At 42.4% G+C, this 23,256-nt stretch overlaps 1 protein-coding gene across 2 annotated transcripts in view; it reads right to left on the bottom strand.

Moving 5' to 3' along the window:
• LOC127416517 (pyruvate carboxylase, mitochondrial-like) overlaps positions 1 to 23,256 on the bottom strand; it is a 321,324-nt gene that overhangs the window by 45,839 nt on the left and 252,229 nt on the right. For both annotated transcript variants that reach the window (XM_051655945.1, XM_051655953.1), the window contains exons 11-16: positions 18,220 to 18,364; positions 18,030 to 18,119; positions 10,825 to 11,046; positions 10,298 to 10,454; positions 8,066 to 8,306; positions 7,494 to 7,743 (exon numbers count right to left, since the gene is read on the bottom strand). In XM_051655945.1, coding sequence (XP_051511905.1) covers positions 7,494 to 7,743; positions 8,066 to 8,306; positions 10,298 to 10,454; positions 10,825 to 11,046; positions 18,030 to 18,119; positions 18,220 to 18,364 — 1,105 coding nt within the window. The remainder of the gene's footprint in view (positions 1 to 7,493; positions 7,744 to 8,065; positions 8,307 to 10,297; positions 10,455 to 10,824; positions 11,047 to 18,029; positions 18,120 to 18,219; positions 18,365 to 23,256) is intronic.

The following is a 23,256-nucleotide window of genomic DNA, read 5'->3' as shown; positions in this document are numbered from 1 at the left end:
GCGGGGTGGAGCCTGAGGTGCCACGCTGTGTCGTGGCCATGCTGAGTTCTGGGACATCGAAGCACTTACCTGGCTCCTTGTAACCACCCCCGGAACAGCCTGGGATGGAGGAGGAAGAGGTCTGTCCTCATGACCCGTGGAGACCGTCACATCAGGGGCGGATTTGTGCCACAGCTGGGCGCGCAGGGGCGGGGAGACTGCCGCTGGAGCACCAATTCTGCCAAAATGGAATGGTGGACGGTGGTCATGATGACGGCCGTGTGCACCGGGTATGTGACCCAGGGAACAAGGAAACCACTCTTTTGCTGAACTCTTGGGTACCGCAGCCACTTGGGCATGCGGCGAAATTAAATGAAAAGGTAACAAAAAATTATCCTCCCGGCCCTCGACCGGGGGATGGCGTGGTCTGCTTACCAGCTCCAGAGCAGCGGGTTTCGCCGTCCCTGGGTCACCCGTCTCAGGGGCGCTTCGAAGCTTTTTGCAGGTTCTTGGCGGCCGGCCGTGAGACGGGCTGTGGCGGAGCCGGTGCAGTCACCGCAGGGGGACGCCCTTGGTGACGAGCAGACGGGGTGTGGGATCTTGAGCTGCGCTGGGGCAGGATGTGCCGGATAGCCTCCGTCTGCTGCTTCACCACCGAGAACTGCTGGGAAAAGTCCTCGACGGTGTCGCTGAACAGGCCAACCTGGGAAATGGGGGCGCCGAGGAACCGTGCCTTGTCGGCCTCTCCCATCTCGACCAGGTTGAGCCAAAGGTGGCGCTCCTGGACCACCAAGGTGGACATTGCCCGCCCGAGAGACCGCACCGTTACCTTTGTCACCTGGAGAGCAAGGTCGGTCGCCGAGCGCAGCTCCTGCATTAATCCTGGGGTGGAACTACCCTCGTGCAGTTCCTTTAGCACCTTGGCTTGGTGGACTTGCAGGAGAGCCATGGCGTGCAGGGCGGAGGCGGCTTGTCCAGTGGCACCATAGGCTTTGGCCATCAGGGACAACGGAAACCTACAGGTCTTGGACGGGAGCTTTGGGTGCCCGCGCCAGGTGGCAGCACTCTGCGGGCATAGGTGCACCGTGAGCGCCTTATCCAGTGGGGGGATCGCCGAATAGCCTTTGGCCACCCCACCATCGAGGGTAGTGAGGGCGGGGGAGCTGAAAGATCAGGACCGGGCAGTAAAAGGTGCCTCCCACGACCTTGTCAGCTCATCGTGCACTTCCCAGAAGAAAGGAACTGGGGCGGGGTGTGGCGTAGCTGTGAGCAGCGCCGTGAGCCCAGGAACCAATCACCGAGCCGCGAGGGATCAGGGGAAAGCGGAGGGTTCCATTCTAGCCCAATGCTCACGGCTGCCCGGGAAAGCATGTCCGTCATCTCCGCATCAGCCTGTGACTGGGCGACCGTACCCGAGGGGGGAGCCCAGCTGAGGCTTCTGCGTCCGACTGGACGAGCCCGCTCTCCGATGCTGCGCTTGAGAGCTCATCACCTTCGCGGGCTCCGAACAAGAGGTCGAACTCGCCGTGAGACGAGCCGGTGGACTCATCCGGAAGCCTGATTGGGGCAGACGAGTGTGCTGGAGAATGGGAGGTCCGTGGGGGGATACCCGGCGGAGGTGGTCCCATTGGGGTCCCCAAATCGCCCCCAGTGCTAGCCACGCTGGCCTCATACCCGTGGGTAGAAGGACCGAGGCCTTTAAAAAGATGTTCCGTGTGTGCCGCTCTTTTAGAGACATATACTCTTTTTTAGAATATACTTTTTTATTTCTGCCGAAGTGCCCAGGGGCGTTCTCTGCAGTGCACCAGTGCAGAGGGGGGAGAAGCCACTGAAATGCACCTTCAGATCCAGCAGAGGTGAATGAACAGCCGTGGGAATTCAGCTCAGTGAGCATCGACCGTTCGGCTCCGAAGAGAAAATCTGAATGAGTGGTTGCATACCAGCTCCTTTTATACCCGTATGTTTGGGGGAGTGGTATGCAAATACCACTCGGCAATTTTCATTGGCCTTTTTTCAAAGACCAGAGGTGTTTCGGGCTCCCAAGATTGACCCCTAGTGTCACTACATCGACACAGCGTCGAGTGAGTGACAGATAGGGAACAGGCATAACACAGTCTGGTAGCAGCTGGCAGAAATAATCCACAATATCACTTTGAAGAACATCTTAATGAGACTAAATACATTATTAAAATGTGTTTAAAGAGTGTTCTCTGATAGTTCCCCCCCACCATCTGTGTTTCGGGCTCCCAAGAGTGACCCCTAGTGTCACTACATTGACACAACATCGAGTGAGTGACAGATAAGGAACACATGTGTACCTTTATGTTTAACATAACAGGTAGCGGAAAAGCAGATAATTAAAATGCATTACATTATTGTGGCAGATGAATAAAACATTGATAAAACAATACAAATATTGGCATTAGAATTCAATGTATTGTTTATTTACATATTATTGAACATAAGCCAATCATTGGCCTATAGTTCACAGTTCTCCGTTTCACAATTGAATTTGTCAATCTGTCTGAGATTTATTATAAGGGCTTTTCTTAGGATGCATTAATGTACACCTACGTCAGACAGATGCTTTTGGAGCATCTCACTTTAGTTGTGTCACATCATAAAGATACCATATTAAGGCCGTTTTGTCAAGTGAAAACACATCTTGAGATCTATGCGTTCAGATTTGCACTCCATCAAGCTGTGTTTGAACGCAAGAACGTGTTCTCATCTTGTGCTGTCTGCTGTTGGTAAGTGTGGTTTGTTCCATAAAGTTAAGGTAATGTCTATCAAACCCGATTTCAAGTTATATTGTATACACTGGTGGCCAAAAGTTTGGAATAATGTACAGATTTTGCTGTTTCAGAAGATAATTGGTACTTTAATTCACCAAAGTGGCATTCAACTGATCACAAAGTATAGTCAGGACATTACTGATGTCCTGACTCACTATTTGAAAAAAGTTATTTTTGATCAAATCTAGACAGGCCCTATTTCCAGCAGCCATCACTCCAACACCTTATCCTTGAGTAATCATGCTAAATTGCTAATTTGGTACTAGAAAATCACTTGCCTTTATATCAATCACTGCTGAATGTTACTTGGTTCATTAAATGAAGCTTAACATTATCTTTGTGTTTGTTTTTGAGTTGCCACAGTATGCAATACATGTCTTAAGGTCAATATTAGATAAAAAATGGCAAAATAGAAACAGCTTTCTCTAGAAACTCATCAGTCAATCATTGTTTTGAGGAATGAAGGCTATACAATGCTTGAAATTTTCAAAAAACTGAAGATTTCATACAAAGGTGTACATTACAGTCTTCAAAGACAAAGGACAACTGGCTCTAACAAGGATGGAAAGAGATGTGGAAGGCCAGATATACAACTAAACAAGAGGATAAGTACATCAGAGTCTCTAGTTTGAGAAATAGATGCCTCACATGTCATCAGCTGACAGCTTCATTGAATTCTACCTGCTCAACACCAGTTTCATGTACAACAGTAAAGAGAAGACTCAGGGGTGCAGGCATTATGGGAGGAATTGCAAAGAAAAAGCCACTTTTAAAACAGAAAAACAAAAAGAAAAGGTTAGAGTGGGCAAAGAAACACAGACATTGGAAAATCTGTACATTATACCAAACTTTTGGCTACCAGTGTAGATTTAAAAATGTTTTATAACTCCATTATCACATTGACCAGTTGAAGTTGACTAAACCTTCTCTTCTTTTGAAAAAAGTAATTTGGTTGATTTAACTTTTGTGATGGTATGACTGTAAACAATGAAAATGTGTTCTTTAAGAAAAAAGAATGTAATCGAATATTTGCGATGTGAAGATCTGTATTGTATCCCCTATTATGTGCAATTTATGTTTGTATTTTTCTTGAATAATAATAATAATTAAAACAAACCAAAAAAAAAAAAAAAAGAAAAAAGAAAGAAAGAAATGTGGTTATTTCTCCATACAGCTGCATGTTGCCTATACAGCTGGAGTTTCACTTACTGCCCCCTGGAGAAAACAGCTGGTACTTCATGCTTTAATTGCTCAGATGGTAGGAATATTCGTTATTACAGTCCGGGAACATGATTAATTGCATTCATCAAGACGTTATTTTTTATATAATTAATTGCACTGAATTAACACATTAAATCGACAGCCCTAGTAAAGATGTAAACATTTAAACAGGCAATCATACATTATGAAATGGTTGAACTTCAACCAAAACTACATTGAAGAATTTAACAAATTGGCTCCTACAATGTCTGGCCCAGCCACATAAACCATAAAATATTTTATGTGGAATTCTATTTTAAATTTTAGTTTCAAACTTTGTGAATATTTTTTATTGACATTACATTTCAAACAGTTACAGCTTGTTTCATTATTATACATGCAATTTCATGACATCATTTAAATTGATAGAATTTGGAATTTGTACATTTTTAAATAGCTAAAATGTGAATAAATTGATTTAAAAAAGCTACAAATTAGGTGTAAAGAGTTTCCAGGTTTACTTAATATCTTTTTCAGTTTTTAGTTGCATTACATTTACGTGTCATGTCAAAAGTCTGGCGAGCAAAAAAAGAAAAAAGGCAGAGGCTATTTGCAAGTGCTAGTGCTAAGTATAAATAGCCACAAAAAGCACCTTCTTTGCACTAAAAGCAAATAGTGTTAGATGCTCTTTGCAACCCCATTGCACCCTTAATTAAAAACTAACACAGAGTATAGGGGCATTATTGCAGCATGTTTATTGTGTTTATTTTAAGTCCTACAGATACCCTACACCAACCCCTACCCCTAAACCTAATCCTAACTTTTCCTTACAAAAATTAACGATGGTTTTACAACAGTAACCATAGTATCACTGTGATATTTTGTAGTAAAATCATAGTATCCACAAAATTAAACATGGTTATTAACACCATATTACTGTAGTAACACCATTGTTAATTGCAAAAAAAAAACATGGTACTACATTATTACTATAGTAAAACCATTTTTAATTTTACCCAGATCAAACCATTCTCTCAACTCCCCGACCTTCACCGTCACCACATCTCTGTGAGGAAATCAACCTTTACATTATTTTTTTAATAATTATACATAGTATTAAAGGAAATATTAAGAGTGGAGACAGGAAACAGGATGGGAAAAAGTGGGACAAAAGGCAGAATTGAACCTGGGTCATCTCCACGAAAAAGCACATCCACACTGTCGTTACACCCCACGCCACTGCAGCAACACTAGAGACACAGTTTGTCTTCAATTTCTGTTTACACCAGACTATTGGAGTGCAAATAGCCGTGCTGTGTGGCAGGTGCTATTTACACCTAGTGCAAATAGTCACTACAAAAAAATAAAAACAATAAAAAATTTAGCAGCTAAAACCGATTCTTTCTCCAATGTGTCCATTAGAGAGTATTCATAATTCTGCACTGTTTGTGCTATGGGCATTAATAATATCTCAAGCATGCAGCTTGTTAATTAGAGGTAAGCTTTTTTCTAAGCAATTGCACTTACAATTTTTGCCTGGCTGACAATAAAATGGGTAAAAAAAATCCCATAGACTTATACTAAAAAGAGGCAACAAATATCTAGGGAAAAGAATATCCTAAGAATATCAAGACTTGGGCAAATAAGCAACCACCTAAAACCCAACCTAAACACCCTAATGGTCCACATATACTTAATACGAAATTGAAGAATGAATGGGCGTGATGTAATTTAGAACAAAATCTGGCCAAAAATAAGGTGTTTTTGAGTTTGTTTTAATGGTTCGTAACAGCTCGCCGGGGCCAACTTTAAAGAAAAATTCTTAACGGCTGCTAAACTCCTTCTTACTGCCATTGTTCCATGTCATCAGTAGGTGTGACCTGAGCGCTACCTACTTTGAGGCCGACAGCTGATTCTGTTTACGTTGTTCAGTCAGTCAAGATCAGTCAACATGAACACACTAACTCACAGAGTTATTAGCGAGCAAATTGACCTACATCTGTACGATCGTTTGCGTAGAGACATTTTCCATGTCAGGCAATTTTTTGTTTTGTTTAATTAGTCTACAAAAGGAATCAACTTAACTCAAATACTCTGAAGTGCCCATTCACTGCCATCTGCAGTGAAAGCCATATACATATCTGCTCAAAGTAAGTTATGCCACTTTTATCATCATTATTTTGTCTGTATTTTTATTTGTATTACATGTAGTCTTGAGCATCCTCATATTTGCCTGCTCTTCTAAATGCCACCCAGAGTTGAATGTTCACAAACAGTTTACCGTTGCTCGGCTGTTTCGAACTTCTTTTTACCCCTGAATGAAGAATGAAGATCTTCTCCGCACAGCAGCTCCATGACAACAACCCACATTATGTACCATTGTGGCAGTGAAGTACCACTTTTTTTCTGACAATTGTTCTCTCCAGCTTCCCTCCCTCCATGCATATCTGTTTTCCTTTCTCACTCATCAGGTTTAATTTGGTAACCCAGTGTTTAAAAAGCAACACTGACAGATACAGAGTTGTGTATGATGTGACTGAAATCAAGATCGTGAGATTAGACTCTTGAGAGTTTTCAACTGCCACTATCTAACCATGCTGCCTCAGAGTAACTGTAATGTAGGGACAGAAGAGGGGGAGAGAGGAATGAGAGAGGGAGGTATGTCAACTTAGATGGTAATGAAGTGAAGAAAGGGGAAGTAAATGTGCAAATGCTGTTAAAACACAATGAGGGAAGGGAAGGAGAGACTTTCTCTATATGTCTTTTCCCTTTCATCTCCGTTATGTCTTTGTCTAATGTGTGTCAGCATACTGCCCTCTCTGCTACTGCAAGCCTTTTGTTTAACATGCCTCTCAGAACACTGCAATTATCTTACATACACACACGGACACTGAGACAGTACAGCACACATGCACACAGCTGTAAAAATGTACAAATGTATTGATATATGACGACAGCCCCTGCAGTGTCCCTTGATTAATTAACATTAATTGACATTAATCAAATGAGCCTTACTGTAACAAAGTTCATGATCATGCACAGCCTGCTGAATTACAGTGAACATGTACTGAACTAAATTATTAACTCTTAGTCTCTATGCAAGTACTCAGATGTGAGTGCTTGCCAATAAATGGCAAGTGTACAGTATGTTTCCTCTGTACATACTTATCGTGTTCTAGCATTACTGTGACAGTAACAAATCTCAATACTCAAGGGGGGTGATAGAGTTACCTTCAGATGGCCGTGCCTTTAAACCGGATGTGTTATTATTTAGGTAGCTAGCTATAAATATATGAACTTTAACTAACTTGCTCAACAAGATTCTCTTTAAAATGTTGCTCCCCCATGACAGTAGTTGACATGAAATGCAAAACTGACCGTAGAAGATAGTTTACTGTAATGCCCAATATAGTGGCCATTTCGAAACACAATGGCATGTGAAGTCGAGCTTATATAGCTCGAAGCATTTGCCCTCACGTACTTTGTTTCGGGCCTTGTCTAAGTTTCTTGTCTACTCACCAGTATCAAGTTTGCTTCCTTTGGTGCACGCTACGATGGCACCCATGCTCGGTTGTGAGGTCATGCCGGCCATTGAGTCTACCGCTATGTCTACTATATCAGCGCCTGCTTCCGCACAGGCTAGCATAGCTGCCACACCTGCGCCTGCTGTGTCATGAGTGTGAACATGGATGGGGACATCTGGGAAACGGTCCCGCAATGCTCCGATAAGTAAGCGGCTGGCTTCAGGCTTTAACAGGCCAGCCATATCCTAAACAGAGAACAGAAGAGAGCTGTTTTAACCACTCAGTGAACCCCACAGAAAAGAAAATCATGTTGATGATGATTATCATTACAACTGCTGAACACAGAAAGAGAGAAAATAAATAACTGCAATAACATGGAGAGAGAATAAGTATTGCTGTCGATGTCTTCAGTCATTACACTCTTGGGTGACTACCAAACAGCTGAAAATACCATGCTAAGAGTCCTGAAACTAAATCAGTGGTTATATCAGCAAATCCTTCACCTCTACACCCTTGTGTGCGTTTGTCAAACGATTATGTATCTTTCTCTGTGTACATGTAATTTACCTTAATGGCCAGTATGTGTGTTCCAGCTTTGACCAACTCATCTGCCAGCTCCAGATAATACTCCAGTGAGTATTTTTGTCTTAATGGGTCAGATACATCCCCAGTGTAAGAAATGGCAGCCTCCACCACGCCCCCTGCTGAGCCTGCTGCTTCCATACCCAAAAGCATGTTGGGAATGTAATTCAGGGAGTCAAAAACACGGAAGATATCCATGCCATTCTCTTTGGCCACCTCGCAGAATCTATAAATTGAGAGAGAGTGAAGATAAATGGAAATACGGTTTGAGTTTTCAGAACTGAGCATACCAATTCTGCACAACAGCCAAACCCCCCAAAATAGTATGAACTGTGCAATTGAATGTTTATGAGAGTAAAGAGAGATATCTGTTTAAATGCGCAGTCAATCACAGCCAATAGTTTCCATTGAGATCAGACATTTTGCTGTGATATTTGTCAGAATTTTAAGTGATTTCTATGAGTTACAGACAGAAATTATTTTATTTTGGGGTGTAGAAATTGTAAGATAAAGCAGTTTTCAATTTTCTGAAGAACATGCCACCATGATGTTAGGGTTTTGTGGGTGGTTCAAATGGTTTTGCAATGCAGTTGCTAAGGAGCTCTGACTGTTTTAAGGGTGTTTTTATATAAATGCTAAGGTGTTCTGGGGTGCATTTCCAATACAACTATGTAACTTACTGCTTAACCAATATAATATGATGCATCGTTGGAGAAATTAACTAACTGGTCACGACAGTTTCCCAAAACTGCAGTAACAATGTCGCACATCTGTAACGTTGGCTGGCAACCAATGACAGGCAGACAAAGACGATGAAGTGTGAAGAACCCATGTGCAGTTTATTTACAATGTGAAATCCAAAAACCATAAATCCAACATGAAAAATGACATAAACAACTAGACTTGACATGACTTGACTTGACTTAAAGAACAAAGACACAACATTACACCAACAATACTTGACAAAAGACAATGGAAAACACGAGGGCTTAAATACATGGACATGGACAAACATGACAATGACAACCAATAACAAGACTAAACTAATAACAAGATAATCAAACAATGAACCAATAAAAACAAGACACATGAACAGGGGAAACACATGACAGGATCACATGACAAGATCACATGAGGGAACAGGAACTAAACTTCCAAAATAAAAGACATGAACATAAAACGTGAACAAAAACACATTTAAACGTGACAACATCCATCATTAGAACCACGTTGGTTCAACAATATAGAGCTGTCGTTAATTACGTTATGCAAGGGGTGGAGTAATAACTTCTGTGGATATCAAATTATACTAGCTCATTTACACGTATTCCAGAAAGATGTTTAATGCGCGAAAGCTGCTGACGACATGAAAGCTGCATGCACTATGTAATGTGACAGATGATATTGCGCTGCAATAGTGGGCTTTCCCTCTACAACAGACGTTTGGGGTTCCCACGACACACTTGAGCACATATGGACATGCACATTCTTCAAAAACATATAAGAACTTCACTATAACATGGACACATCAGCCATGTGTGTTACAGCACTTTCTATTAACAGCCTTTAATCCCATTCACATTTACGTAACGTTTCAGAACGCTGCTTTCAGCAAAACCCCAGAGTTTAAGCCATTTACTTAAGTGCATGTAAACACTGTCAAATTCTTGACAGAATAAAAGATTAATATGGAATGAAAGATAAAGAAGCCTCAGCAAAATCAAATGATGTCCACACAGCAAACTAACAAGGAACTGTAGTTCTAACCAGACAACTTGCTGTTTGCGAATGTTTGTTGGAACTACGGTTTCGGGATACACCAATTCGTTGAACAAAATGCTTTTGGGAAACACACCCCTGGATGGTTGTTACGGCATTGCTAGGTGGTTATTAGAAAACTCTTGCAACATGCTGCAGACTGAACAAATTGAAATGTTTGGCAAGTTGATTGGCTACCCGATTACATGTCATAGGACCTATCAGATTACACCATGTGAGTCGATTGGCTTGACATATCACATGTGAACGAGCTGATTGACTAACAGAAAACAAGTTTAAAGAACCTACCAGCTTGCGCCATTCAGAGTTGCATGCCCGAACTTAGTCATTTGTTATGCTGTGAGCAAACTTTGCATTAGGAATAAAACACTTATGAAACTGAAAGAAAATCTTAGTGACTGTGTCAACATGCAGATAAGTTACAAGCGTGTGTCTCACTTGAACACAGCATTATCGGGGTAGTTGGTGTATCCAACAGCATTGGCTCCACGTAGAAGCATCTGAAATGGGATGTTGGGTATCAGAGCTCTAAGCTCTTGGAGTCTCTTCCACGGACACTCCCACAGAAAACGCATTGCTACATCAAATGTAGCTCCTAGAGAGAGAGAGAGAGAGACATATTAAAGTCATACCTGGAAATAACAGTAATATCAAAGGCTGAACTGATCCCCACTAAAATAAGATACACACACACACACACACACACACACACACACACACACACAGAGAAGGAACATCTCAAAAGCCTTAGAAATCACAGACAACCATTAATGCCCCTAAATACACAAATTAAAGTGGTTCATTACTACTGATATAACCTGTAGAATTAATTAAAAGGGTCAAAGGCCAATTTGAAAGCATAATGAGTTGAGTGTGTGAATGTATAAACAGTGCATTAATGTGTATTAATTAGGGTTAGTAAAGACTTCAGAATCTGAAGAATATAGAATATACATAACACTTGCCTCCCCAATTCTCCAGGCTGAAGAGATTATTGAAGTTGTGGGTCACGAAGGGAGCAATCTTCTTAAGGTCATGTGTCCTGATGCGAGTGGCCAGTAGGGACTGGTGGGCATCTCTGAAGGTGGTGTCCATCAGTAGTAGCCCCTGGTGCTGTCGAACTGCCCGCACGAAACCCTCAGGACCTTCCTTCAACAGGACCTCACGGAAGCCCATGGGCGGCTGACCTGAATAACAACAACAACAACAACAAAAAACAAAACAAAGGGGTTCAAATATACAGCATATACACATTCACATAAAGCTAGCTGTTGCTGAACAATTATTGACTGCAGGTGCAGAAATCTGGCCATTCCTCACTAATGGGACAGTCACACTGACCACATTAGAAAGGAAACCCGATGATCAATTAAATAATTGCCTCTTAAATCTCTCACTGATTCCCTTTCAACTATTGCAACGCCTCATTATGGCAGCCATTCAACATGAACAGGAACACTGTGCAAATGTAAACCATTAACATGGATCACCATGGACAATAATTGGCAACTTGCTGGCAGCAGTGAACCCCCATGTGATGCTGGCGAAGATGGGCGTGCAAGATGACCCGGAGGCATTTCTGGAGCTCTTCGAGCACATGGCCCAAGCTCTGGAATGGCCGTGGGCGCAATAGGCAGTCCACATCCTAACGCTGCTGACCGGGGAGGCCCAACTCGCGGCCCAACAACTCCCGGTCGACAACCTCCTGAGGTCCCCGACACTCCACAGGCCACCACCGATCAAGCTGGGTGTACCAAATACCCATGAGTATTGGGGGGGGGGTACATACTAAGCCTTGGTGGATTCAGGTTGTAACCAAACCTCCATTCATCAATGCTTGGTTCAAAATGGGGCATTGGATACAAATAATTGGGTGAAGGTGAGGTGTGTGCACGGGGATATTTTCGATTATCCTGCAGTGATTGTCACTATTCTATTTCGGGGATTCCCGAATTGTTAAAGTGGTTGTGTGTGGATGGGTCCTATAATACAGTGGGACAGTGTGGGGTGTGCAATGCACTGATGGGGGAGGCAGAGCCGGAGTCGGAGCTGGAGCCGGAGCCGGAGCCGGAGCCGGAGCCGGTGCCGTCTACATCAGCTCCACGTCAGAATGATGTAAGGGAGGGGGAAGCCTCGGCTTCCCCAGACCTTAGGGGAATTCCCGCTGGGGATTTCCCTCTGGAGCAGACGCGAGACGAGACTCTTAAGCAGGCGTTTGACCAAGTTAGAGTCATTGATGGTCAACTCCTTCAGCCATGCATTGCACTCACATATCAGTATTGTTCAATTATAAACAACCGGTTGTATTGAGTGACGCAGGATGTTCAAACAAAAGAAGATACAACCCAGTTGTTAGTACCAAGGAGCCATCAGGAAATGCTGTTCCAGGCGGCTCACCATAGTCCGATGGCAGGTCATTTGGGACAGGGGAAAACACTAAGCGTCTCATGGCCGTTTCTATTGGCCTGGCATTCATGGGGATGTTAGCCGGTGGTGTTCGACATGCTGCTAATGTCAGCTGGTGAATCCGCCGGCCACTCCAAAAGCGCCATTGCATCCTCTTCCATTGATCTAGGTTCCCTTTGACAGAGTTGGCATGGACCTCATCAGCCATTTGAACGGTCAGCACATGGGCATCGCTTTGTGTTGGTTCTGGTGGACTATGCAACGCTATACCTGGAAGCCGTGCCTCTTCGCAACATCTCAGCACGTAGTGTTGTGGAGGCATTCTTCAGATCAATCTGCCGAGTGGGGATTCAGAAAGAAATCTTCACTGATTAGGGCACTACTTTCATGTCACGTACACTATGCGAGCTGTACGAATGATTGGGTATTAAATCTATTCAGACAGGTTTATACCACCCACAGATGGACGGCTTGGTTGAATGATTTAATAAGACTTTAAAAAATATGATTTGTACATTCGTGCAGGAAGATGCTCGGAATTGGGATAAGTGGCTCGAACCTCTGTTATTTGCAGTACGAGAGGTCCCGCAAGCCTCCACAGGGTTTTCCCCATTTGAATTGTTACATGGGCGTAAGCCCTATGGCGTCTTAGATGTCATGAAGGAAAAATGGGTGGAGGGACCTTTACAGAGCAAAAATTAAATTTAATACGTTCTTGACCTGAGAGCAAAACTACACACATTGGGGCACTATCACAGGAGAATTTGCTACAGGCACAAGAACGTCAGTCCCGGCTGTATAACAGGGGAGCTCAGATATGGGAGTTTGCACAGGGAGATAAAGTACATGTATTACTACCCACATCGAGCTCTAAATTACTCGCAAAGTGGCAAGGGCCCTTTGAGGTCACATGGCGGTCACACTCCGGTCCCTTTCGGAGACCACTGGGCAAGCTCGGTGGTTCTGGTGCCTAAGAGCGATGGCTCGGTCCGGTTCTGTGTAGATTATAGAAATGTCAACGTGGTGTCGAAATTTGATGCTTATCCAATGCCTCGTATTGACGAACTGCTCGATCGGTTGGGCTCAGCTCGCTTTTATTCTACACTGGATTTGGCAAAGGGATATTGGCAGATCCCCTTGACGCCGATGTCCCGTGAGAAAACGACCTTCTCCACACCATTTGGCTTACACCAATTTGTGACCCTTCTGTTCAGTTTGTTTGGGACCCCAGCTATGTTTCAGTGTCTCATGGAGCGAACGCTGTGTATGCCGCTGCTTATTTGGATGATATCATTATTTACAGTAATGATTGGCAACGGCATATGCAGCATCTGAGGGTGGTTCTGAGGTCACTGTGATGAGCGGGGCTCACAGCAAACCTGAAGAAGTGTGCAATTGGGTGGGTGGAGGTACGGTATCTGGGGTTCCAGTTGGGTCACGGGCAGGTGCGACCCCAAATTGATAAAACTGCAGAGATCACGACCTGCCTGAGACCCAAGACCAAAAAGGAGGTGAGACAGTTTCTGGGGCTGGCTACTATCAAAGGTTTGTGCCTAATTTTTCTGACGTCACCAGCCCGCTGACTGATCTCACTAAAAAGGGAGCCCCAGACCCTGTCCAGTGGACGGAGTCATGCCAACAAGCTTTCATGTAGGTAAAAGCTGCACTTTGTGGTGGGCCGCTTCTGCATTACCCTGATTTCTCTCTCCCTTTTGTTTTACAGACGGACGCATAGGACAGTGGGCTGGGTGCTGTTCTGTCCCAAGTGGTGAAGGGGGAGGAGTGCCCAGTACTGTACTCTCTCTATGAGAGAGACGAGTCAGGCAGTGGGGGTATGTGGAGGTGAGGGCATGGTCGAGCGCCCATCTGGGGAGAGAGAAAGCGGTAAGGACATCCACCTGAGATGAATTGTGACTAATTACCATTTCCATGTTCACAGTGAGAGGCGGGGGAGATAAATGATGGCCCAGTCCACTGAAAGGGAGAGAGAGCCCAGCTGAGAAGCTGCATGTGTGTTGGCCACTACTGTTGTTTTTTTATATTGAAGCATCTTGAGTTTTTGTGCGTGTGAAGCTGTACCGTTGCGCTGTAAAGCAAACAAGTTTTTGAGTTCAATAAAAGGACATTCCTGTGTGGGAATCGCCAACTTCCTCTTCCTCCTTTTGATCAAAATTACAAACTTGTTACAGATAGTTCACCCAAAAATGAAAGTTCTATCATTTTTACTCACCCTCATGTTGTTCCAAAGCAGTATGACAAAAAAAGTAGATGCTGGAAAAAATATTAGCCTCAGTCACCATTCACTTTCATTGTATCCATTTTCCATACAATTAAAGTGAATGGTGACGGTAGGTTAAAGTTCTGCTTACCATCACCTTTTGTGTTCCACTGAAGAAAGAAAGTAATATGGGTTAGAAAAAATATGACGGAATTTTCATTTTTGGGCAAGCTATCGCTTTAAATATCTGCAATGTAGTTAGCTACTTACTTAAAGGGATAGTTCACCAAAAAATGGAAATTCTCTCATCATTTACTCACCCTCAGGCCATCACAAATAAAGATTTTTAGAAGAAAATTTCAGCTCTGTAGATCCTCAGAAACAAATCCATATTTAAGTCCTTTTTTCCCATAAATTCTCCTCCCTGCCCACTAGGTGGCGATGCACGAAGAATGTGAATCAACAAAAAGAAAAGAAGAATGTGAAAGTGAAAGTGAAGTCTGATAGTAAAAAAAGGACTTCAATATTGATGTTTCTCACCCACACTTATATCACTTCTGAAGACATGGATTTAACCTCGGAGTCGTATAGATTACTTTTATGCTGCCTTTATGTGCTTTTGGAATTGCAAAAGTTTGGTAACACTTAACTTGCATTGTATGGACCTACAGAGCTGGAATTTTCTTTTAAAAATCTTTGTTTGTGTTTCGCACACATCTGGGATGACATTAGGCTGAGTAAATAAGATCATTTTTATTTTTGGGTGAGCTATCCCTTTAGGCATCCTGTAGTCTAGCTAATTAGTTTTTAAAAGAGTAGCTTGACTAGTTTAATAATTACTTGAAATTATGTACCAAACAGTTTTGATTAGACCCCATTTTTGTATTAAACCTTTTACCCCTGTGCATTGTTCTTCCACATAGCGCTCATTGGTCAAGGCCAAGACAATGAGAGTCCACCCACCAACAGCCACTAAGACATTTTTAACTATTAGTAGTTCTCAAAAGCTGCAAAGACTGTTGGAAGGGCCATTATGTCAGCACAGAGTTGAGTTGGTGGAACTGTTGACATTCTCTGGCTGACAGACAGTGTCACACACTGCGATTCCCTTTGTTTTTTAAATGCAAATTTGTTAATGATGTAAATGTTAACGATGCAAACGCCTGAGAATAGGTGGAAAAATTGGTTAGTGGGCCCCTAGTTTACAATAATCAGACAAGAAAATAAAATCACAAACATAGCTAAAATCACACTTCTTGATAAGAGAATATAAGAAAGAGGATGGGGGTGACATATGATAGAAATTCAGTAAATAAGACATCGATGCATAGATTTGCATATTTCAAGACGCACAAATACACCCACATATGAGTTTTAAATGTATGTGCTGGGGTTTGCTGCAGAGGGAATTTCTGTATATGGAAAGCTGGCAGCCATATGAAAGGAGAGATGAAGGCCAAAGCCTATTTATCGCTATTGTGTGTCTGAAACGCAAATGCAACACACACAATGCTGAAAAACATCTCATGAGGCTTGGAAAACACCTGCCACAGATGTGACCTACTTACATAGACACACTCATTTTATATTCCATGAAAGACCCATTCGGCACTCACACCTACATACTGTACACACATAACACACATTTGCTCCATTAGGTTTTTTTTTTTTTTTACACCTCAACTTGTTCGACAAACTACAACCTATAGAATTACAATACCTACCAACACACTCTCACGGTGGAATCGTCAGGATTTGTACGACTTTTCTAAATTTGGCTAATTCATACGTTATTGTGCAACTGCACCCGTTTGAATTCCTATGACTTTCACTACAGCCAGTGACGTCGCTGGACATCATTTCCATCTAATACGTGACAATTATTTGCTTCTGTCACACACAACAGCTTCCTATCATGTTTACACACTCTACTGATTGGTTAAGTTTAGATAAGGGGTTTGGGTAAGGGCATAATATTAATAAGTATGTCCTTAACGCCTCGTGCGTGAAACTCGTGCTTACTTCCGCATTAGACATCCGGAAATTTGCACGTGATGAAGTCATACGAGTTTATGCGAACAACATCGTGTGAGACCATACAAAATGGGGTAAATGCATCCTTCTTCTCTACATTTTGGCATTCTGTTCACACTGAGACAACGTTTTTGACAGTGAAAACTGGGCTTTTCGAAAACACTCTCCCATGTTGTACTGTGGAGAGGGAAAATGGAGATATCTGAAAACAATTATGTATTTTTGTCAGGTGATGCAGTCATGTGATCCATTCAACCCAAAATAATCAAGATGCAGACCATGTTGAAGCGAAGTTGTTGTGCCTGCTTTCCTCTTTGATAGCATTGTTAAAGATAAACATTACTTTGTACAACCTTCACATTTCATTCCTTCAAAGACGACGGGAAGTTTACTTGGAATTGCTGTCCGATGACAGAACACGAAGACAATTGAGTTTGAGACTGTACATGGAACGGCGATTTTTCACATGTGCAGTCAGGGGATTTAAGAGTTTTCATCCGTTTTGGATGAGCAACATTTGGAAAACGTTTGAAAACAGCAATGTGGACATTTTTAAATGTATCCGGATTAATGTGGATGTTAAATATGGCCTTAGACCTTTTGACAATTTTACGGGTAAAATAACAGTAGATGCTATAAGTACTTCTGGCTTCCCATCTGACATTAAAAGAACATTTTATTAATAAGAAGAGTCTGATCATGGACTGCACAGAATGGCCACTGTAATAGAAGATCAGGTATGATCTTCACCTCAAGCGAATTAATAATGTTATAATTATATCACATATGTCTTGTTTATTTCAATTGGTTTTGTGAGGCACGCATTCAGAGCACATGACCTTCCATGACGCTCACATCCAGACAACAGACACTCCTACCTCTGTAATAAATACAGAGATCTGAATCCCGTCCAAATTAGTACATGGAATTGTCCTATGTTCACTCAAACGTTGTTTGGAAAACTAATCCAGTACAAAGAGTGCTATATACACACACACTGTCAATCAGGGTTCCTTTGGGAGTCACACACACATTATTTTGCAACAGATAATGTGCAGCAATCAACAAAGAAGGTATGCCAATAAGAATAGGAGAAAATTGGCTAAATTAAATGCTCACACATATGCATTCACACTCTCAGTCTCTAACACTCTCTAATTCAAACACACACATCCACACACAGAGGGAGTGCAGTATGCAGCTCACACACACCTAAACCCCTGTAATGAGATTTCTAATGTGGCCGGATCCCTCTTTGATTTGGCAGAGAGACTGGAAGGATTAAAGCTGCATTATCACACACACAGAGAAAGAGAGAGAGAGAGAGAGAGAGAAAGAGGGGGAGAGGAGTGATGCTAATGTTTAGGGTAGCTACCAAGGGTAGCTAGAGTATGAATCCTGTGCTTGCACTAAAACTGTTGTGGCATATTTAAGATGCAGCATGTGTGTCCATAAGCACAGTAATGTGTGTGTGTGTGCGTGTGTGTGCGTGTGTTTGCATCTTTGTCATACCCAGTGGAACAGGAGGAACAACTGGATCGACGGATGAAGGTTTGGCTTTCACTGGGATAGGAGTCATGGGTCCATTTACCATTACGTGACCTGTAGAGAATACCAGCAGATGTTTAAACACAAATGCACTCACACACACATATTAGGCCATCACAGGTGCAAACACAATGATGAATGCACACACACTGACCCAAATAGTGCAGGAGTTTCTGAGCTCTGTTCAGTGTTGGTTTGAGGATGAACAACTCCTGGTTCTCATCAATAAACTGGGTGTCTACTGTGTGGTACAGGAACTGGCTATTGCTCAATACATTCTGTAGGAAGGGGATATTAGTCTGAAAAAGAAAGAGAGACACAGAGAGAGAACTTTAGATAATCAATTGACTGTCACAGGATAACCTTCACATTTATGCATTCACACATTCTTTTAAATGTAAACATCTTTGTTATTAAAGTTATTTGCAAACTACCAATGAACACAAACATTATTTTGATACACTATGAAGAGACACGCTACCATGTACATATTAATATGTATTGGGGGCCCCTAATTGTCCAGTTCATTGGCAGTGTGTGCAGTACTCTGAAAGGCTTTGGGAGGATATGTATTGTAATATGTACTCTCTGAGCACACTCAGTTATTTCCTGATGGCTGCTATAAAGGCATTATCATTTTAGACAGAAGCGGTTCAGGCCATAACAGAGCTCCTGCACTTGAATGGACCCCTAGACTGCAGCTATAAGCAGCACTCACTGCACCAACAAACACCGTTACAGCATGCAATGGGCCGTGAGACTAGGATTTGTGTTCGTCTTTATCACTCTTGGGGTGTAACTACTGTAACTAAAAGTGGCAACATTCAAACTTAACTACATTTTCAGTAGCATAACAGTCCAGCTGTTTTCAAAGTAGTGTATCTTTTTCAACAACAAGCTACTTTTCTAAAGAGTAGTGGCGTAGCATCAGTTTTTATTGTCCCATTCAAATAATCAAATGCACTTTCCTAGAATGTCCTCTCCCCGTCGTATTTAGCATTGCAAAGTCCTATAGTAATAAAACATGTTTGTTCGGATTAGAGATGAGCAAAACTACCTATTTTCATAATCGACTAGTCAGTCTGTTGTTTGAACGACTAGTCGAATAGTCGGTGTTAGGGAACCCGTGTATAATTAGGCTCCATTATGTTCACGTGACCCTGATCAGATGCGTTTCAGAGGAATATACGGACACAAAGTGCAGCACTTTAACAGAGGTGTAGTCAGCATCTTTACTTGCTGAGCTACCCAGGCCCCCACAATTGGAGGTTTAATAATGGTATATATAGCTGAGAAGATAAGTTTGCATTCCCTTTTGTCTCATAAATGTTCACACCCCTTTCATAATTTATACAAATATAAGAGAATTTTTTTATTTAGTACTGCTCTTCAGAATCTACATTACAGATATTTACATAAAGTTAAGTATGCATATAGTAGTGTGTTGTCTTCTTGAGCATCAATGAATGTTTGCACCTTGTGTAATAGTCCCTCAATTGTCCTAAGTGTCAAAAGCTTGATTATAAATATATATATATATATATATATATATATATATATATATATATATATAATTGTTTTAAAAGTCTTAGTCTTCCTTTACTGTTACCGGATTGTCCAGACACAGAGACTACTAGAATGCAAAATGAATGAAATCCAAGATGCAGTTTACTCCAATCCCAATCAATAATTACCAGACGAAAAAAGTGGTACACAATACGGGACTTTAAATTATAAAGAAGCCCGACCCTTCTTTTGAAATGTCTGCGCTCCCAGTTGTGAGCTCACTGACAGCTGATTCGCTGAGAAAGTGAATCTGATTCAAACTGCTATCCTGAGCTCCTGAGTTCAAACCCTCAGTTCTTTTTGGGTGATTCATGAAAAAGATCTGGTTCAAAAGGGTAATTTGTTCACGACTCTCTTGTGATGGGTTTGTTGCTGCCTGTGGTGCAGGAAAAACCCCTGTGGTTTATTATTATTTATGTATTATTAAGACCTCTTGTGCACCAAATAACTTTCGGCAGGAAATGTTCATTCATGTATTTTATATACATTTATGTACAGATATATTACTATCATTATTATTATTATTATATGCGCTGTATCGTTATGGTAATGTTTCAGGTGAAGATAAAGTGGAAGTGCCGTATGTCTTTCATGACTCCCTTCATCAAGGGTGTTCCACAGACAGGTGTTATTTGCGCTTGCGACAGTAAGTGGCACCAGATTCACGTCAGTCACGAGAGAGAACCAGAAGAGATCTTGAGCGTGCATCTGATCATATCTGTACCACTATAAAGCAAGCAGCGGTCTTTATAATTTTATGTCAGGAGGATCTTTTGTTTAGTTTTTTAATGGATTACAGTTACATATTTGTGTATCCTGATTACGCTGTTACAAGTATTCCATTACTCCCCAAGCCTGCACACACACACTCGCTCCGCCAGGGGAGGAGCGAGCTGGCGTCTGCCAGAGGGCGGAGGAGCGGTTGAGGACCAGGCGACAGCGTGTCCGGAGCCGGCGAGCAAGTTCTTCTCTCTCTCTCCTCTCTCTCTTGCTCTCTCTGTGGGTCTCTCCTCGCCCTTCCCTCTTCCCATGCCTCCCCTCATCTCTCCCCCAGGTTCACAGGAGACGGGATGGATCACCGGCTGACAGAACGGCCGGAAGGGCAGCATCTCCAGAGGTGGGGGGAGTAAGTCAGTCTGGTGGCTCCCCGACCTGAATCGGGCAGGGGAGGAGTGTGACGAGGATGAGGGCACGGCCGGCGCTGAATCAGTTGATCAGTGGGAGAGCGCGATAAAGGGGAGCCGGACGTGCCAGTTCAAAAGAGAGATGCACGTGGCCGAGCTGCATGTGTGTCTGTGTCCTTATGTTTTATGTTGTTTTAAGTTCATTTATTTCATTAAATGTTTATGTTGACTGTTCAGCCGGTTCCCACCTCCTCCTTACCTATCCTTTTACTGTTACATATTATTTTTCTTTTTTTCTGCAGAGAAATTATAAGTAGCTTGTAGCTTGGGAAGTTTCAAAGTAGCTTCTTTAACTCTGGTCTACAAGACACTCACACACAGAGACAGAAAGAGAGAGAGAGGAAAACACACAAAAGACAGGATTGGGAATTTGTGTGTATTTTTTATGTGACAGACAGAAAGAGACAGTGTAAACGTAGTACAGGAGAGACAGAAAAAAAAATGTGTGTCAAAGAGAATGTTAAAAGGATCATGTGGAAACAGAGTTTCCAGTACGCTGACTAACTGGCGCTATGTTGATAATATTCCAACACACACACACACACACACATGTTGGTGCGGCTATCCTTATGAGGAATCTCCATAGACATAATGATTTTTATACTGTACGAACTATAGATTCTATTCCCTAACCCTACCCCTAAACCTAACCCTCACAAAACTTTCATCATTTACATTTTCAAAAACATTGTTTAATATGTTTTTAGCGATTTGAATTGGGGACACTAGAAATGTCCTCATAATCACATTATAGCATAATACCCTTATTACAGTTGTAACCTAAAATAATTTCCTAAACCACCCAACCCCCCCACACACACACAGAGTGAAGTCCTCAACTCACAAATGCCACACACTTTAATAGAAAGGGATCAAAACTCAATTACCCAGAAAAACTTGAGAGAAAATAGGGGATTCTCCAGAGTATTCCAATGAAAGCTGAGGAGTAAATGGAGAATTTAATGCAGTTTTCCCTCCTAGTTTCCTCCTGCTTAGATTTAATGTGAGGATTAATGAACAGTTATGAAAAGAGCAGTCCAAGATGATACAGATGAAGTATTGAGGGAAGATAGAGGGATGAAAGGTACTGATTTAGAGGGGGAATGGGCAAAAAAGCAGTACTGGAATTACAAATACTGTATGTGTTGGAGAGGAGAAGAGTTTTGGGGAATTCTTTTTTTCTTTTTTTTTTTTTGCTGTGTCACTGTTGTTATAATTTGATTGTATGCCACTCCTGTGAAGCCTGCAGGCTCAAATTCAGTCTCTTTCTTTACTTTTTAGGCCTCATTTAACAGAGTTGACTTCACAGTGGCCTTCTCTTTTTATTTCCTTTAAATAATTTTTTCTTTAATCATGTCACTGTCTTACCACAGAGGAGCATTCCTCCATGCTTTGGTCTTCCTTATTCCCAATCAATTCAATTCAGTTAAACAGAGCTGTTCAGTCATGACGTCAATTTGCAGGTCAACATGGAAGGCTTGTTTGCCATGGGTTACAACATTTACAACATTACAACAAACAGTCATATCTCAAATTTGAATTTTGAAAAGGTTTTAAAAACAAAAGTTGATATATAAGGACTACAATGTTTAAACAATTTGTCAAGCATGTAAACGTACATCCTTATGGTAGTTGTAGTCCTTATGTAGAAACTTGTTAGCACAAAACTGTTTCTAAATGTGTGAAATGCGTGTTATAGAAAAAAAATGGGGATTTTTGGGGAACCACTGCTTATTCTCCAGTGAATATTGACGCTGACTACCACCCCAGGAGATTCGAGTTAAAATCCAGGGTGTGCTGAGTGACTCCAGCCAGGTCTCCTAAGCAACCAAAATTGGCCCGGTTGCTAGGGAGGGTAGAGTCACATGAGGTAACCTCCTCGTGGTCGCTATTATGTGGTTCTCGCTCTCAATGGGGCATGTGGTAAGTTGTGCGTGGATCGCGGAGAGTAGCATGAGCCTCCACATGCGGAGTCTCCGTGGTGTCATGCACAAGGAGCCATGTGATAAGATGTACGGATTGACGTTTTCAGAAGCGGAGGCAACTGGGACTTGTCCTTCGCCACCCAGATTGAGGTGAGTAACCATGCCACCATGAGGACCTACTAAGTAGTGGGAATTGGGCATTGACCACCTCTGTGGTCGTGGGCACGAGCAGAGACTCGGGAATGACCTCTGTGGTCGTGAACACTGGCAGAGACTTGGGAACGACCTCTGTGGTCGTGGGCATGGGCAGAGACTTGGGAACGACTTCTGTGGTCATGGGCATGGGCAGAGACTTGGGAACAACCTCCATGGTCATGGGCATGGGCAGAGACTCAGGAACGACCTCTGTGGTTGTGGGCATGGGCGGAGACTCGGGAATGACCTCTGTGGTCACGGGCATGGGCAGAGACTCGGGAATGACCTCTGTGGACATGAACACTGGCAGAGACTCGGGAA

This window comes from Myxocyprinus asiaticus, chromosome 2, assembly GCF_019703515.2.
Source record: "Myxocyprinus asiaticus isolate MX2 ecotype Aquarium Trade chromosome 2, UBuf_Myxa_2, whole genome shotgun sequence".
Lineage (NCBI taxonomy): Eukaryota > Metazoa > Chordata > Actinopteri > Cypriniformes > Catostomidae > Myxocyprinus > Myxocyprinus asiaticus.
This window is presented reverse-complemented; position numbering and strand designations above follow the sequence as displayed.